The sequence below is a fragment of the Mytilus edulis genome, chromosome 13 (genome assembly GCF_963676685.1).
Source record: "Mytilus edulis chromosome 13, xbMytEdul2.2, whole genome shotgun sequence".
NCBI classification, from domain to species: domain Eukaryota; kingdom Metazoa; phylum Mollusca; class Bivalvia; order Mytilida; family Mytilidae; genus Mytilus; species Mytilus edulis.
This window is the reverse complement of record NC_092356.1, coordinates 19,723,886-19,743,020: the sequence shown is the minus strand read 5'-3', so window position 1 is coordinate 19,743,020 and position 19,135 is coordinate 19,723,886. Positions and strand designations below refer to the sequence as shown.

Below are 19,135 nucleotides of genomic sequence, written 5' to 3'. Positions count from 1 at the left end.
TATGTATGTGCCTGTCCCGAGTCAGGAGCCTGTAATTCAGTGGTTGTCGTTTGTTTATGTGTTAAATATTTGTTTTTCGTTACTTTTTTTTTTATATAAATTAAGGCCGTTAGTTTTCTCGTTTGAATTGTTTTACATTGTCATATCGGGGACTTTTATAGCTGACTATGCGGTATGGACTTTGCTCATTGTTAAAGGCCGTATGGTGACCTATAATTGTTAATGTCTGTGTCAATTTGGTCTCTTGTGGACAGTTGTCTCATTGGCAATCATACCACATCTTCTTTTTTAAATTAAGCCATTTCTTGACAATTGGAAAACGCCTTTTAATCTTAAGACAGTCAAACTCCCATAACAATAGAAAGAGTGTGTTAAATTTAAATATTCCACCAATTGTGCATAGTCCCCAGAAAATTAATTTAGGCAAACACAAGACATGGCATACCTTTTGAAAAATGGACTGAAATTTCTAAAAGTATCGTAGTTATAAAACCACAATGATTTTTTCTTTAAAAGTTGCCTAATTTTATCACTTTTGGGAATAATGAAGATAGTGCGCGATGTGTAACAAATACATATCTAAAATATAATCGTAACAGTATCGTAAGTCCGAAACAAAGAAACAAAACATTTTCAATCTCTAAAAAGGGGCTTTCTTTCGTCAATTCTAATGCTGTGCTTTAATAACATGATAACTCGTTAAGCGGTTATGGGCGGACGAATTATGGTATATCAGTCATTTCAAAACGTTTCCTTCACTAAGGGATGAACATTTGAGTTTGTGTGTACAATAAAAGTTCACATTTTTCTGTGTCCGACCGTATCCTTACAAATAATATGTTCCAAACTTCATGGTCAGAGGAATACGTAATCGTGTTGAAAATCATTATGATTCTCAATGCCAAATCTTAAAGAGATGAAGAATGTTACGACACCCCAAGGTATTGTATCATGTAACCACTATAAGAAATGTATTGTAGACTATGTCAACGGACAACAACTTGACTACAAAATAAACTGTTGGACTATTATCAGAGAAACCGCTAAGGTAAAAAAAATATCCACTCCACATAGCTTTTATATGAAAAACAATACTTTATAACACCGTTTTAAAGTATATTCGTAGCAAGCTATAACCAATTTTGACGCTCTTTAAGAACTGAATTGTACTTACTATGAATGTTTGTCGATGCATAATACCAATGAATTTATTACCCAATTGTTGATTGTCATCTTGAAAGGCAAATTAAACTATTGATATACAACTATACAAAAATAAAAATAAAAATGAATCAACTGCAATTATGTTATATGCAAATTTTATAAATAAACAATAAGAGCCACACTAGTTATGTTAGGGTCTCAAATTATTGCTAAATTATAACTTCAGTTCATTTCGTTTATTCGACTTCATATTTAGGACAGTTGAACACAGCTTAGATTTTAACAATAATGACTTAACAATATAACCAAGTTAAAAGTATTAATATTCAAATTTCTTGCAATTCTTTTATGCACAAGTGCTCATTGAACTGAACATCGGTTTCGTCTGTTTGATTCTGTGTTTTGTACATCACTGTCGCTAAAAATGGCTCCATGGCTAACAAGAAGCTCAGTGATGTCATCCGATTTATTTTGGGTAGCGTAATATAAAGGTGTATGTCCGTTTCGATCATTAAGATTTACAGTTGCATTATTTTTCAATAACAATTCAGTAATACGCAAATCTCCGGAGGACGCTGAAACATGCAGAGGTGTCCATCCTTCTTTAGATTCAACTTGGGCTTCCTTATTAACTTCTACTTCACGTGTCAGCAACAATTCGACTACATCATTACATTTTCTTTGACAGGCTATATATAAAGGCGTTCTCCCATTTCTGTCAGGGAGATTTACTGCTGCATCCTCTTTGAATAACAGTTTTACTATATTGCAATTACCTTCGGAACACGCTTCATGAAACGGAGTGAAGCCCTCCTTGTCACAATAAATAATGGAAGCACTGTGTTTTAATAGTAATTTTACTATGTCTTCATTACCTTCTTGACAAGAAAGATGCAATGGTGTTTTACCATATTTATTGGAATGGTTTACTTCTGCAGAACTGTTTTCACAAAGATATGCAACTATTTCTTGATGGTTGGCATGCGAAGCAACATGTAATGGAGTCCATCCAGTTTCCTCACATTTGTTTATGTCAGCCTTATATTTGAACAACATTTTGACTGCTTCTAAATGATTAGTTTCACAAGCTACATAAATCGGTGTCATTCCATTTTTCATTTGAAAGTTTACATCTGCATCATGGTCCACCAGAATTTTAATGATATTTGTATTTCCATCTTCAGCGGCAGCGTGAAGTGAAGTTCGGCCATTTTCATCACTGTAATTTACATCTGCATCATTTTCAAGTAATACTAAAGCTATTTCATTATGTCGATCGTTACAAGCTAAAAGTAATGGAGAGTTTCCAGTTCCGTTAACTTTATTAACTACTGCACCCGCTTTAATTAGTAGTTCTACAATATTTGTGTTACCTTCTCCACAAGCCAAATGTAATGGTGATTTGCCTTCTTTGTCAATAAGGTTTATTACTGCAGAACTGTTTTCACAAAGATACGCAACTATTTCCGTATGGTTGGCATGAGAGGCAACATGTAATGGACTCCATCCAGTTTTCTCACATTTGTTGATGTCAGCTTTATAACGTAATAGCATTTTCACTGCTTCTAAATGATTATTCTCACAAGCTATATAAATCGGTGTCATTCCATTATTCATTTGAAAGTTAACATCTGCATCATGTTCCATCAAAATTTTAATAAGATCTATATTTCCGTCTTCAGCAGCAATGAATAGTGAAGTTGGAGCATCTTCATCATGATTGTTTAATGTTACTATGTCTTCATTACCTTTTTTACACGCTAGATGTAATGGCGTTGCGCCTTTTTCATTGAAAAAGTCTATTCCCGCAGAATTTTGATCTAATAGATACGCACCTGCTTCCTTATAGTTGTAACGAAAGGCAATAGTTATTGGACTCCATCCATTTTTCTCAAATATGTTTATGTCAGCTTCATAACTATACAACATTTTAATGGCTTCTAAATGGTTTTCCATACAAGCTAGAAAAATTGGCGTCATTCCATTATACATTTGCTCGTTCACTTTTGCTTTATGCTGAACTAGTAGTGTGATAAGGTCGGTATTTCCATCACACGCTGCCATGTGTAGTGGATACCAACCATATTTATCACATTTATTTACATTTGCTTTCCATTTTAACAATATTTCAACTACCTGTACATATTCATTATCACAACTGGCGAGCAGAGGAGTTTGTTCGTCATTGTCACTGTGATCAATTTTAGCACCGTTACTAAGCAATAGTTGTGCAATTTCATGATGACCGTTCAAGGAGGCACTGTGTAAAGGAGTCCTATTTTGATCATCCAGTGAACGTATCTGTTTATTATCTTTTTCCAGTAAATATCTAGAGATATGGTAATAACCTTTGGCCGCAGTGACATGCAATGGAGTTGTGTAATCAATTCTTGATGAACGCAATTTGTTATGAGACTTTCCTAAGTATTGAATTAACAAATTTCTATATTTTTCAAATTTCATTTGAATGCTTGCAAAAACCTCCCAGTTATGCCCATTTTCAATGTCTTTCAATATACGTTCGAAATACATTGTTTCTAATTCATTTGCAATCATTATGGTACAGTCGCCATGTTGTTCATTGAGAGAAATTAACTGACACCTACTACTTATGAATGCAGGTTCTCCATGTCTTAAAATACAACGAATTATAAAATTTCCTATGCTATGAGAAACAATGTCAAAAATTTTATCATGTTTTGTACAGAATGTACATTCTGTTTCTTCAAGATACATATTTTTCAAATGTTGAATGTTTAAAAAAATTGAAGTTTTCGACGGATGTGTTTTGATATCTAATTCATCAAATACATCTTGTAATATTCTATCGTATTTATCATTTCCAATCTGAAGACCGTCCTTCTCGATCGAGTTATTAGATAAAACCAAGAGTGCTAGACTTATGAACGATACGTCCCTTTTACTTTTAAAGTTGTCAATTTCGTTTTCTATAAACTGATTAGGATTTTGAAAGAAATCAGCATTGTCCATATTTTTTTCTTTAAACATAACACACAACAAAGGAAAGAAGTTGTACATCATAACAGTTTCGTCATTCAGGTGACATACAACATCATCAGTGAGATACAACTTACTAATTTCTTTTCTTTCAGATAAGGACAAATTCATTTCATCTGACTGCAAATTAAATTGTTCAAATGATTGAGAAGATAATCTGTCTTTAACATTGTCAAATAAATAGGATCTGCATGTCACTATTACTTTAAGGATTTTGTTGTTTAATAACATATTTATACGTCTTGTCTCAGATTCCCAGCAGTTAAGGTTGAATTCGTTCAAAGAATATTTACCGAAAACATCATCCAAAACAAAAAGTTGTTTAGCATTTGAATTTGCCAATTTTATCAGTTCTGATGGTAACCATATAGGTACAACTGTGTAGCCTTCTGTTTCTTGCATGTATATGGCTACATGATAAGCAATTGTAGATTTGCCTGATCCAGGTACACCTGTTATAATAGTGCATTGCTTGTCTTTGACCACTTTAATTAATCTGTTAGCAGCTGCAGTCACATAGAACTTCTCCAGTTTCTTTTTCCAATCTGAGATGTTTTCGGTTTGAATTGCTGAAATGTTCATGTAAATGTTGATAAATAATACAAGTACTAGTGACAACGATGCAACTACTGACCTCATGAAAATATAATGTTTATATTTCTAAAAATGTTAAAAACGGTGTGATTATATAAAATGTTCTATATTGAAACCTTTAAAAGTTAAGTAATGATTTGACACCTTTTTTCAGTGTTCCAATGATCATCTAGACAGTGAAACGGCGATTTGCAAAACTCATATATGTTATTTGCAAAGAAACCTTTGTGAAAATGGTTTTCAAATTTATGTTTACACCGTTTCAGTTTTTAGGTTTATAATGGGTTCTTGGAAATGATTTGGGTTTTGGCTATTGTTTTTAGGTATCTGGTGAAAATATATAGCTTTTCACTTTTTTCTTACACAGACATTCTAGGTGATTACAAGTTTTGCTACTAGTGTCCCTGATGAAAAGCGCTACGTTCGCTTCATATCAATATGTATAATTTTTATCTTGTACTTGTTGAAAGCATTGAAAACCAAAAGGGAGGAATGTTGCTCATGTTTCGAAGCCAACAATTGCTCTAATCTATACCTATTTGGTTTTGGGACAAAGCTGTCAAATTGTCAATCACACTACATGATCTTGTTGCTATGCCCGCTATCATGTATATGTATATTCTGAAAAGGTTCTTTTCAGATGCCTCGTGCCAGCAATGTATTGCTTTTTTGTGAATTTCCAGGACAAACTAATATGTATAAAAACTCTTGTTTTTTTGTTTTGTTTCACACAAATCAACATATAAATAACAGCCAAAATACAGCAGAGGTAATTCAATTAAACACACACATGAAGAAACGTAGACATAATATTTTGATATTTTTTCTCAACCATATGAATTTATCCATCCAATTTATTCTCTCTAAAAACAAAATTAAATAGTAGTTGTTGTCTTTTTTCAGATCTTGATATACAAAGTTTCCATGGTAATCTTTAAATTAAAGATTAAATCACCCGCAACATATAACGGTGATTTCATCTATAATGTGATATCTAATTCAGGAGCTTAATATTGTTATCCAAACATCACGGTTGTCTTTTTTTGTCCAATAACAGTAATTTATAGTTTAAAATCAAGACTATTATGTTTTATCTTATTCTAAAATGTATTCAATAAATATATTTTTCTCATTACATGTATTATGTACCCTTGACAAAGTTTTAAAATTTAAAAAGATTTTTTATTTAAATTTGTTTCCTGTTGGAAACTATTTAAATACAAGACTCAAAAGGTCGTTAGAAACATTATGTAAAAACGGGTATATATTTGAAAGCACTTTTATCGACCCAGTGAGCATACATTCTTACTCAGGTGCCAATTAATCGCAACAGTTATTTACCCTCACTATATCGGGTATACTCTTAAGTTAAGTAAAAATTGAAGTTCATGTATGTACATGCCCAATTCCTTTAGAAGACACTAAATGTAAAAAAAAGTACTTATATGATTTTGCATTGTAATGTTATTGTTTTTTTTGGCCATTGCATTATTTCGTGAAGCATCCGAAAGTGATGTAGATCAACCAATTCAAAAAGTTATTACGATAAAGGACAATTCAATTTAGGTTTTAAATGTCATATATTTCGGGGTCTTAGATTTGTTATTTCAATAAAGTATATTCAAACGACAATAAGAAAGAGTTTCCCACCCCAAGTTTTTAGTGGGGTTCGTATTGCTTAATCTTAAGTTTTCTATGTTGTGTTTTGATGTACTATTGTTTGTTTATTTGTCTTTTTAGACAAATCGTTTTCTGTTTAACTTTTACACATGAGTTTTAATGTCTCTCTGGTATCTTTTATCCCTCTTTTCTACATATATCCTTTTTCAAATCTTCGAAACTTACATTCTATATTCTGCCTTTCAAAATTCAAAATTTCAACTTGAGCAACAAGTTCTTCCTGTTGCTGTTTCATTTCTTCCAATTTCTTTTCATTCTTAACAAACTCTAAGTAGATATCATGGACTGAATGATCTATGTGGGCTAGTTTTAATGTCTCGCAATCTGTTTTCATAGGAGGACAGATTATTTCTATTGCCTGGAGAAAAAAGAAGATAGTTTAGTTCTACTTGTATTTGTACATATTAGGGAAAACAATAGTGTTATAGGTTAATGTGGCAATAGTATCCACTAAAGACAACTATTATCAATTTTAAGGTTTTCCGAATAATTTTTTGAAAAGACCCCAGAGTGATTGAAATTTGACAACTCCGGTATAATTCATTATTAAATAAATTGATATATTTGATCTGAAATAACTGGTTTAACAGCTAGAAAAAAACCTTCTCACTTTAATGACAGTCGCATACAATTCCATTATAATGAAAAAAATGTGTAAGCAATAAAGGCAATAGTAGTATACCGCTGTTCGAAATTCATAAATCGATAGAGAAAGAACAAATCCGGGTTACAAACTAAAACTTAGGGAAACGCATCAAATATAAGAGAACTACGACACAAAACAGACATTAAAGACACGTCACCTTAGTGGATACTATGATTTTATGTAACTGCTCGTTCATGCAGTCAATGTGCATGACAAGTTTAATTTTCGTTTGAATTTGTATTAAGAAATACTGTTCCGTTTCAAGTTGATACGCCTGCTGCACTTGAAAAATGGAAACCTTTTTAATGGTCAGCTATTATGTGTATCAATGCGTCCACTCAATGTAAATATAACATTGAGAATGGAAATGGGGAATGTGTCAAAGCGACAACAACCCGACCATAATAAACTAGAGTCACCACACATTTTCATTCAACTACCTCTTGCTTTATATAAAATGTAATTCATATAAAGGTCTTTTTTTAAATTCTATGGCTATAGACAGCTATAAATGAATAAATATTTAAGTTTAATCTTGCCAGAATCTTGATAAGCTCCCACAGAAGGATGAAATTTCATTGAATAAAAAAGAATGAGAATTTTTCTTTGAATTTTCCACTTATTGCATAAAATTTTAAACACAATTACTTCTCGTCGTGAGCAAGGATTGGCATCACTAATATACCATTTTCATTAATCTGTTATCACATCGTCAAAAATGTAATCGACCCTTTCAGGTCTTGGTCTAAATTTGTATCCTTTCAGGTTAAATGTACATACAATTGAATTGGAAAACATTTCTATTTTATTAAATACACTCAAAGGAACATTAGCGGTCATTCATGTGCATCGATTTGACTCAAATTCTCATATTTAATTCATAACATACTAAACGAATACTATATTATATAGTATTTAAATTATATAAAAAGTCTTAAATAAACAATTGACAATGCATGGGTCCGATAATTTGTTTCAACATTTTTGTGTATTTGATTCAAGATGCCATTTAATTATACATCGAGGTGACATCCAAAGATTACGAACGTTTATATAACAAGATTTCTCTAATTTTCGTCAATTTATCCCTTTCTGCACCCATTGTATAAAAAAAATTAATCAACGTGTGCTTCGTTTGATCTCAGTACTTCATTGGTTAAAACCCGATTATGACGTCGAATTTTCTTGTTTTCCTCTAAATTTCCTCTTGTGACGGTATGAAAAAAGGCGACCATGCCTGATGACGTCACATAGAAAAAAACACATCTTTTTGCAGATCAGTCGCAAAGAAGGAATACGTTTGCCTGCGTATTGTTTGAAAATCATTAGAGAAACAGATTCCAACACCAAATCTCGTGTAATACAATATTTATTCACTCTCGACAGTTAAATTTTGAATATTCAAAACGGTCGGCGAGCCTCGCGTTTTATATTTGAAAATTTAACTGTCTCGAGTGGGTAAATATCGTATCACACTCGATGCAGTGGTCGAATCTATTTATAAACATAAATAAAGATGTAGATAGATAGTGAACTCGCGCAATTAGATTTTTCTAGGTATTTTCTATTTCATATTAGAGGTTAAAAGTATATGTTAGTTATTATTTATACCTATACCTATACTGTTTTTGAAGGAAGCCGATTTGCGAACTAAAGTTGTTTTAAATAAAATTGAGAATTGAAATGGTGAATGTGTAAAAAATACAACAACCCGAAGGTTACCTTGAATGATAAGAACGAAGTCATGGATCGAAAATAAACTGACAACGCCATGAATAAAAAAGAAAAAAGACAGAAAAAACAAATAATAGTACACAATACACGACATAGAAAACTAAAGACTAAGCAACACGAAATGTAAATGTACGTAAAATGTTGATGTCCTCTTACCATAGACACTTCATCAAAGGTTTTACTGAATTCTGAGTCTGACATCGCACCTGAGTCAGAATGGGCAAATTGATTCCGGTAAAACTTTATTCTAGATACAGCAGCTCCTTCACTCAAGTCAGATGGTTGTGGTAGCTGGTCCTGAATTGCTATATTTGTCAGGTTTCGAAGAAGACACACCATCAATGTTAGATCAAAATTACTGGAGTCTGGAAGGGAACCTAATAAATACAAAAATGACTTTAACAGACATAAAATTTATATCACATACATATGTATATCATGATGTGAGTTTTTTTTTCAATTTGATCTACATCTTTAATGGTCTCGTAGTAGCGGGATCGTCTTGAGTGCAGCAGGTCGTGTTTGTAGTGACGTTATATAAGTGTATGTGTAACAGTGAATTTGTATAATCAGGGATTATGTAGAATCCCTGATTTTTCAGGGAATATGTAGAATCACTAAAATCATTAGTAATTATATATAATCCTTGAAAATGACCAGTGATTTTACATAATCACTGAACATTTTAATAATTATTCTACAAATTCCCTAATATGATTTTAGGGATTACGAATAATTTAATGATCCTTTGTTTGATAAAAAAAATATAGACACATTATATTTGTTTCTTTCATTAATTCCTTGCCAGATGAAATAATTATGCTTTTAAAGACAGAGGATGATCTAAAAGATATAACCAACACAGGGTTTCGAGATAAAGTTGAAGACTTCAAAATTAATAATACCAACATTCCCTTTATAGCAATAGCTTAACATGTATTGTTTGTTTATTAAAAGCCAGCGTCAAATGAATATTCAGGTAAAAAAAGATGTGGTGTTATTGCCAATGAGACAACTGTCAACAAGAGACCAAAATGACACAGAAATTAACATCTATAGGTCACCGTACGGCCGTCAACAATGAGCAAAGCCCATACCGCATAGTCAGCTGTAAAAGGCCCCGAAATGACAATGTAAAACAATTCAAACGAGAAAACTAACGGCCTTATTTATGCTATATTTTTAAATCCACAAAGCATGTTATTTATATCTGCTGTTTTTTTTATTTGGTCGGGTTGTTGTCTCTTTGACACATTCCCCATTTCCATTCTCAATTTTATTTGTGATACATGTAAAGCAAATGGTGAAGAAGATTATGGAACATCTGTTTTGTGTGTTTTGTTTTTGTTTAAATGAACAAGACATTCAAACTGTGAAAACTTAGGCATCTAAATGTAGGAAAAACAGGCAGAACTTAGGATTGACACATAGAAACAAATTTTAGAGAAAGCTTGCATTTGGTGTAATATTCCCATAGCAATTCCACATGGTAAAAAAGGAAAGGGAAACCCGAAAAATATAATGACAATTGTTTTAAAAAAGTCTGAAAAAGGATATTTTCTGACTACAAAACATGGTATCTTTCTTGCACGAACCGGTTCAAGGTTGCAAATTCCCATCTTTTGTTGGGGGGTACCTTCAGATGTTTTACTGAACACTTTATTTCACTTAGGCGTGTCGTTAAAATCTTATCCGATATGTGCAGGAAAAGGTTTTCTAAAATGTGGATATTGTGGTAAAAACAGATGTGAAGCATATTATTTTGATATATTGTGTTTCACATTTTCATGTAGTGCGCCTAACATTTTAGAAAAATTGGGTTATCATTTTGATATATTGTGCTTAACATTTTACAATTTATGTTACTTTATACATGTTATAATGATGTTTTTATGTGATTTTAAAGAATAAATAGTTTCAATTTTATTCATTTTCTTTATAAATAAAACTATTTCTTCATTTCAGTTATTATGTAGAATCCCTGATGTTTTTTCTAGTTATTATACATAATCCCTGAAAATTTTAGTGATTATATATAATCCATTAAATAGCCAGTGATTCTACATTAAATTTTAGGGATTCTACATAATCACTGATTATACAAATTCACTGTAACATATGTACGTTATGTATATTTGTTAATTTTTAGAACCTTAAATTCGACGTTTTGGGGATTTTACTTTTCGTCTGCATTATTGTATAGCTACAATGTATGGTTTTGAAGTTTGGGTGCACCTGCAGTCAATATGGTACTAACAGGACAGCTAGTTTATTCTAATTATTACGGTAATGTTGATTTAAGAGTCGGTAAATTAAGAAACTATCCATGTAAACTTAAAGATCTTTTCGATAAAATGATTTTAAAAGGCTATGGTTTAAACCTTGTGATGAGATCTTGGAATAGTTTAATATTAGCTGTTATTGGCTTTATATTAGTTTTCTTGACAGAGATAGAGGCTAAAAGGGTTCCAAGTAGTGAAGTTGAAATCGGACCTTCGTAAATTGAAATGACGCCATCATGAGTTGACCGTTATGGATTTGTCCCAATATCGTAACTACAATTTTGTCCCCTATTCGTTGAATGTGATCTACCAAATTAGACTTATCAACAGGTTTGTACTTTCATTAGCACCACGATGGGCACAACATGTGAAGCAAAATCTGCTTACCATTCAGGAGCACCTAAGATCATCCCCAGTATGTTGATTGGATTAGTGTTGCTCAGCCTTTGGTTCTCTATGTTGTGTTGTGTGTACTGTTATTTCTCTGTTTGTCTATTTCTTTTTTAGCCCTGGTGTTATCAGTTTATTTTCGACTAATGAGTTTGAAAGTGCCTTTGGTTTCATACGCATTGCTTTCAGAAACAGAATATACATGGACCGAAAATTACAAATTGTTACAATATTTTCTTATTTTTTGAAAGTTCTTTTCATGGTTTCTTCAAACGATAGTTTCCTGTACTGTTAGATGGAAGATAATGGTTTATAGAATGTTCAAAATTAAGTGGAAATCAGACTTTTGACAATTACATATGTTTCACGTGACGACAGGTTCAATCTGTGAAAGGCGCAAAAACACAATAGTTTCTTTGCTTGTTTACGTTTAATAAGCAACGTGAAGGTTTCTACATAGAATTGCGGACTATTTTTTTTTTTATCATTTTCTTTCAACCTTTTGTGTTTATAATTCTTGTTTTGACCCCAAATATATGACTGGTTTGCTTCTTTTTGGTAAATTTGAAAAAGACCAGATGTGAAATGTGAATATAAACGAGTACATCATACATGTAAGTATATTCACCTGAAGGAAACAACAAGCTCCACTGCGTCTGTGTAATGACATGTTTCTTTTTCAACTTATCTAGTTTAATCCTATTCTTTGACAGCACTGCTGTCAAACCACTTGGATTAAACTCTTTATTGAATAAGATCCTTACAGCTTTTGGAGAATGTCTAATCAACAAATTGGCGACTCTTAGGAAATTAATTTCCTCTCTTGACAATACTTGTAACGCTGACGCCATTCTAAAAGATACAGAAAATAATTGGTAAACTTGAATACAACGTTTCTACGGCATGATAGCAGATATTTTTTTACTTCTAGGTTTCTATTCTGTTAAGAATTAAAATGAGTAGCAGAACTGACTTGCTATGTATTATAACTAAATCTTATTTTCATTTTATAGATGAAAACACCTTAATATAATTACTGGCAGTAGATAGTGTTAGCCTTTAATCCAATAAACGAGGGTGTTTAAAATACAATATATAATATATAAGATATGCCTGGAATTTCCCGCAACATATGACCAATATCATCGACAGCACGAGAACCGAAGTGGACTTAAGGAAATCACCTTCAGTCACCCGTAAATGAAGAGAAAAAACAATGACATATATGTTCTCCTCTCCAATTTGTTCTATATGATTGTGTCCAATAAAATGAAAGAAAATGTTTCAACATGTCAAATGCTTACCTACCTGATGACCCACATTAGATAATTATAAAGCAACTTTGCTATAAAGGTACTATAACTTAGGTCGTTTTATTTAATCATGTTTTGTCTAGACTTGCTGCTTTTATAGGTCAGTATATCGTTAAGTTCTAATGTAACCCCGTAATTATGTTTTTTGATTGTGCTGTTTTATTGAAGTAAACGAATACGCTATGGATGCTTTTTATCAGTGTAAGAGCAATAATATGGTTTGAAAACACTCTTTTTATATCAAACTTTAACGTTCGAATAACTCTTTGTAAATTTTAATAATTGACTTCAACGATGGTTTATGAATTTGATGAGGACTAAAGGTAAGAAAAATTCTATAATGTAAAATGATTATCAACGGCTAAGACTTACTTTAATCAATGTCGTTAAACGGCGGGTTTTGTTTTTGTTTTGATCAAACAATTACATTGTTGTAGAGATAATCGAAATTATCATTAAGTATCAGCAACAATGTAGGTACACTGAAATGCAGTCAACTTTAGCGTTTGATAGTTCATTGATAACATTTTGGCGTATAACAAACAAACAACTTGTAACGTCTCATTTCATTGGTCGAAAGATTTGAATACAACAACATTTGTATTTTGCACTTGAATTGACACAGGTGACTGACTATGGAATGTACTATGTTACTACGAACGTTAAAAAACAAGGATTTGACAATGTATAGTTTACAAACCTTTGGTCAAAAGAATTAGATAAATGTTTTGTGATCAAATTGTTGTGTCGAAATATTATACTGCAGCAACATAACTATCGTGTACATAATATACCGCATTATGAAACATAAAAGGATAAAATAAAATACCTGTGTCGCTTTTATACATGATTAACAGATTAAGTAACCACTTTTAATTTCTTTCAATGTCGTAGTGACTTATAATAAGGATCTCATAACATGCATAATGCTGATCCATTACAATAATTACAAAAAGTTATAATGTGTTTCATATTCCTCTTTTTTATAGTATTTTCATGCTATAAAACGAAGATACAGAAAGTTACACAGTAGCTAAGCGTTGGCATGGTCATTAAGAATTTACGTATCATAAACGGAGCAAATTATCCCCGAAATATAGAAACAAAAACAAAAATAATAATTGTAATATTTGTGCACGTGAAGAAGACGTAGTATGCAATGTACTATCATGATCACCACGAAATTCAAATGAATTCAGTGAAGGCATTTTGGTGTAAAAAGGATTGAAATGTTACATCGGCGAAGATTTTTTCTTTTGTATGTGTGGAACGAAAAAAAAAATATTATCGTAGTTTATTTTATTTAGTAATATAAATGTACTGTTTTCGATTTGAATTGGCTAAAAACCTCTCCTTTAATTTAATACCGTAAGAAAGTGATATGCATAACATTGTTAAACTATCCGCCAAAGTGACGTGAAGTATGCATGCGTATTCAAAATGAAATACAAAATCATATATGTAAGATAAACTGATAAACGAAATATTAAGAAATTATAAATAAGTATGACTGAATGCATGTACTAGAAGGGGTCCACATTTTTATCAATACATTTAATGAATAAACACGCTTTTAAAAACTGATTGTTTTCTCTATCAATATTTAGATATTTACAAATATATAATCTACGTTCGAATTTCAACCGATAATAGCAAACCAGTAAACTTATAAAATTAATTAAGTATATCGCTGGAGTTTATAAAGTACATATTTTCCACTGTGCCATGGTTTGCCATCTCTATTTTTCTCTAAACAAAGTATGGTTGGTTACATGTTCTGAATTTACTTAGAATTTCGGGATTTTATCTCAAAATTAACTGAAGTAAACTGAATCACAAAATAAATCACAATATTCTTAGTCGAATACCTTAAACTTGCGAAAGATAAAAAAAAAAGGCAGGATGAGCAACTTGGCAAAAAGGCCGAATAACGATTTATGTAAAAAAAAAACAGGACAAACTAATAAAAACAAAACCAGCAGGACCAAATAGACTAAAAATAAAAAGACAGGACAGAGAATACAAAAAGAACTAGCTGTTTCATCAAAGTCCACCCTCCCATCAAAATAAAATGGTAGGTCTCTTAATCCAGAAACAACTCACGGAGAGGAGAAAGTTGAATTAAATATTTCGATGTGAAACCTTAAGATTTTTAAGTTTAAAATTTTACTAGTGCACAAAATTATAAATTCAATGATTTTTACATGCACATACATGTATCATTGAAAAGCTAGAATTGCTATGGGATTACCAAGAACACAATCATGTACGTGAATACGACGATGGAGGTTATAACAACCTTGACCGGCTACGTGAATACTGATCAGTCCATTCAACTTATAGTACGCGTGTTCTATTTTCGCAGGCGTGAGGGCGAAGGTTTGAATTGGCCAATGAAAACGATCGTTCCTTTACGAGTTAATCTAATAAAGTAGCATATAAGTGTAAACGATAACATGGCAATAGCTCATTGGTCAAATGGTCCATTTATTGTCTAAAATCTCAAATGAACAATGTTACTGTATCAAGTTTCAAATGTTATCTTTTAATAGGAATATGATACACAAATATAAAAAACTACAGATAATTAGTATACAAAAATAATCTTAACGTTTACCTACAATATTTGAGCTCTAAGCTCTATTTCAACTGCAAATAAAAGTACAAATAAAAAATAAACGTGCTGTTTTGAAAAAATAAACATCTGACCATTATTCTATTCTAAGTTTTTGCTTTCTAAAATTTTATTAGTCATTTATCAAATAAAAATTTGAACAAAATCTTTATTTGTTCATGAAGGCATTTTTGTATATTTTCCTTGGACTCGTAGACTATCTTGTTCTCATTCAATATTTTTTTTAATACCGTATGGCATCGTACCGTATCGGATTTTCAAAGTTTGTATTTATATGAGCCGAAACAATCTTAAATATTGCTCATGCTACCATTTGTTTTGTGTCAGATCATGACAAGCAGCATGTTGCAATGTGGAAGAATTGTTTGGCAGAAAACGGGTTTTTACTATGACAGTTATAACATATTATAATTCGAAAATAATTGATAAAAGTGTTATCAGTTTTAAAACGACATACATTGCCATTTTCCAATATATCAACGGTAAAAGCAAACGTCGTCTATATTGAGCTTGACTCCTATTTCGTTATTATATTATAAAAATACAAAATTCAAAAAAAAAAAACAGTCAATAAACTGTTAACACAGAGATATGTCTGGTCGGTTTGTTAATTTGATAATGCAACTGTTGAAATTAAAATAGCAATACTTTTCCATGTAAGTTATGCAACTATTCCAAGTCAATGAACCATGGCTGGAGGTACAGGGTTAAACAATCTCCATGTACATAAGATGTGCCAATGCTAATACAATTGCATACTTAACACCACTGAAATCTCGTAAGTCGTTTCCTTTAAACAAACACTAACATTAACTTGTAAACTATGTAAAAGTTTCAAAGTCAATGAACCATAATGATGATGTGGGGTTGTGCAATCTCATTTGAAATGAAACTTGCAAATGCCAACAATCATTGGCTTAATATTAGTGGTTCATCTTAATCACAAACTGCATGATAAATGTAAACTAAGCAAAAGATTCAAAGTCAAAAGACCATGACTGAGGGAGCGGGGCAAAATAATCTCCATGAAAATGAGTTATGTAAATACTTATTCAACTTGACGTACCAAATATCATTGACTTACCACTAGTGGTTCCCAGTAAAGTGACCTAATCACAAACTTATACATGTAAACAAAGCAAAAGTTCCACAGTCAATGGATCATGACTGAGGGGGCTGGGCCAGATAATCTCCATGGAAATGAGATATGCCAATACTTAAACAACTACATACTAAATATATTTGGCCTACCACTATATAGCTAGTGGTTCCCCATAAACTAGACCGAATCACAAACTTATACATTGTTGACGACGCTGCCGCCGCCGAAACCGGAAACAGCATACTTATGTCTAGCTTTTTAACTCCGTCAAGGCAAAACAATAACGGTTCATATTTGATTGTATTGAAACTCTTAAAAGCCGCCTGCCTTGTCCTGTTAAACCAGTTAAAAGTATTACAAACAACGTAGTTATATTGCCTTACAAAATGTAGTAGTAAGGTTTATTTAGCGCCATTTCAATATAATGGCTTGCTACTTTTTCTTGAAACTATGTATGCCAAAATAAATTTGATAAGGACATAATAAAATGTTCAATAACTTGTTCAATTCGAAATAAAACCAGTTTTCCAAATCTTTTCAAAATGGCGACCAGGAAATAAATCCCTTGGCATTGCTGGATAACTGTTTTTAAATACTGTTCAATTGATCAATTGATTCAAGGTCTATTTCGTGTGATAACATTTTGTGAGGGAATTTGATGTTTGCTATACCACGTTATATCTCAACCAATTTTTTGACAATACCACTATACCATGTAGAATTGATTTTTTTGCAGTATTTTAAAAAACGAAATTACTTTTTATACAATTATTATTTGTAAGGAGAAAATTTCTGCATAAAGCCGATAACTATGTAAACGTTTGAATCCCAAACTTTGTATTGCCTTAAATATGCAAAATGTAAATTCACTCCGAGGAAAACTCAAAACGGAAAGTCACTCATCAAAATCAAAAGCTTAAATTAACACACCATGGAATGGTTAACAACTGTAATTTTCCTGACTAGGTACAGGCATTTTCTTCTGTAAAAAAAATATCAACGGTTTCGCGGAACCCAGTATTTCGCCTACTTTAGCTGTTAGTCTCAGACAAAAATGGGGGAAAAATGTTAAAAATTTTCCTCTTTTTACTATCTTTTCAATTTAAGAAGCTCTGTCCTAGTTTTGTAAAAATCCAGGATGCTTTATGAATCTAATAAATGTTTTAAAAAATTTAACTGCAGACTATGTTATGTCAAGTGGAAGAATAAACTAAGGCCGTGTTTACATTGACCTAAACTCGGTTTTGTGTTAGTGTAACTCACATATAAACTAAACATAATTACGTTCCCATTGATAAAACTCAATGTTTACATGTAGTTTAAATCATGTTTTGTCTACATGCAGTCGATAGTCGATGTAGGCTTTGTGTAGGTTAGGTGTACACAAAACTAGACATTCAGAACTTTAATTTTTCCATGTATATTTAAAAAAGAAACAAGTTTTATATAAAATTGATACTTATAACACTTAAAAATAAAGTTCTTTACAGAAATATTTGTCTAAACTTGATATATTTATTTGTTATAAAAACACTTTACGTAGCCTTATTAACCCCTAATCAAGACTCACCAATCATCATTGCCGAACACATAATTCATTCGAAAAGGTCTTCCCGAATCGATTGGACGTACACACTGACAGAAATATTTGCCACCGGTCTTTATACTCAAAAAACGATTCACTCATAAATGCATTACTGAGAAAAGGGTGAGGTTAATTGTTTGTTAGTGTAGTATCTGAGACCCGTTAAAATACAATTAGAAATAAAAAAAAAAAAAACATTTACCCCCCCCCCCTTTTTCCAAATAATCCTTGGAGAAAAAATAACATTCGAAACAAACAGAAAAGAATGAAATGTAATGATCCTTAACATCGCAATTATTTTTCTTCGTCTGCAAGAACGCTGATGGCGAGCCTACGGTTTTAATGCGTAATCGAGACATCTTTAAACTACTGCAAATAATTCAAAATGACTTTCTTAAAGGAGCAACCACTTTTCTTTAAAAAAAAAAAGGAGAGGGGTTCTGAGTCAAAGGTACCAAATCAATATTTAATACTATAATGTATGAGGAAACTTTGGATTCAGAATATTTGTTCATTCTATAATCATCTGAATGACACGATTTTTTTTATAATCAAATTGTGGAAAAATCCATACCCCTTCTTTTTTTTTAAGTCAAACGGTCGTTTCCTAACTGCTAGAAAATTTTTCGAAAATTTGAATTCGGTTCTACGTGATGAACATTTAAATGACATATAGTTTACATGTGTGAACAAATATTATGTACAGGTAGCCAAACAAGGTGTATAGATGTGAACACATTTAATGTGAAACTAGTGTGCATAACAATAAACCAAATGTAAACATGTTTACTGTATACGGCGTTTGTTGTGAACACAGCCTAAGTCTACGTATAAGTAGACGTAGAATACAGAAAAACATGAAAACAAATTTCACAAAATTTCCTTCTAGCTTTTGATAATAAACAAGCTTTTGTCCGAGTTTGGTACATATCCAGGATTAATTCTTTAAGAAAGTTAATAAAATTTTAAAAACTTAAACCACAGAGTGAATG

General features: G+C 31.7%; 1 protein-coding gene across 1 annotated transcript; it reads right to left on the bottom strand.

Annotated features, from left to right (window-relative positions):
- Nucleotides 1–1,415: 1,415 nt before the first annotated feature.
- Nucleotides 1,416–17,121, bottom strand: LOC139500158 (serine/threonine-protein phosphatase 6 regulatory ankyrin repeat subunit C-like). Its single transcript, XM_071288897.1, has 5 exons — nt 17,058–17,121; nt 12,137–12,360; nt 8,993–9,213; nt 6,622–6,814; nt 1,416–4,751 (listed from the first exon to the last, which is right to left on the bottom strand). Exons 2-5 carry the CDS (start codon nt 12,357–12,359, stop codon nt 1,525–1,527), a joined length of 3,864 nt encoding a protein of 1,287 aa, XP_071144998.1. The 5' UTR covers nt 12,360; nt 17,058–17,121; the 3' UTR covers nt 1,416–1,524.
- Nucleotides 17,122–19,135: the final 2,014 nt, after the last annotated feature.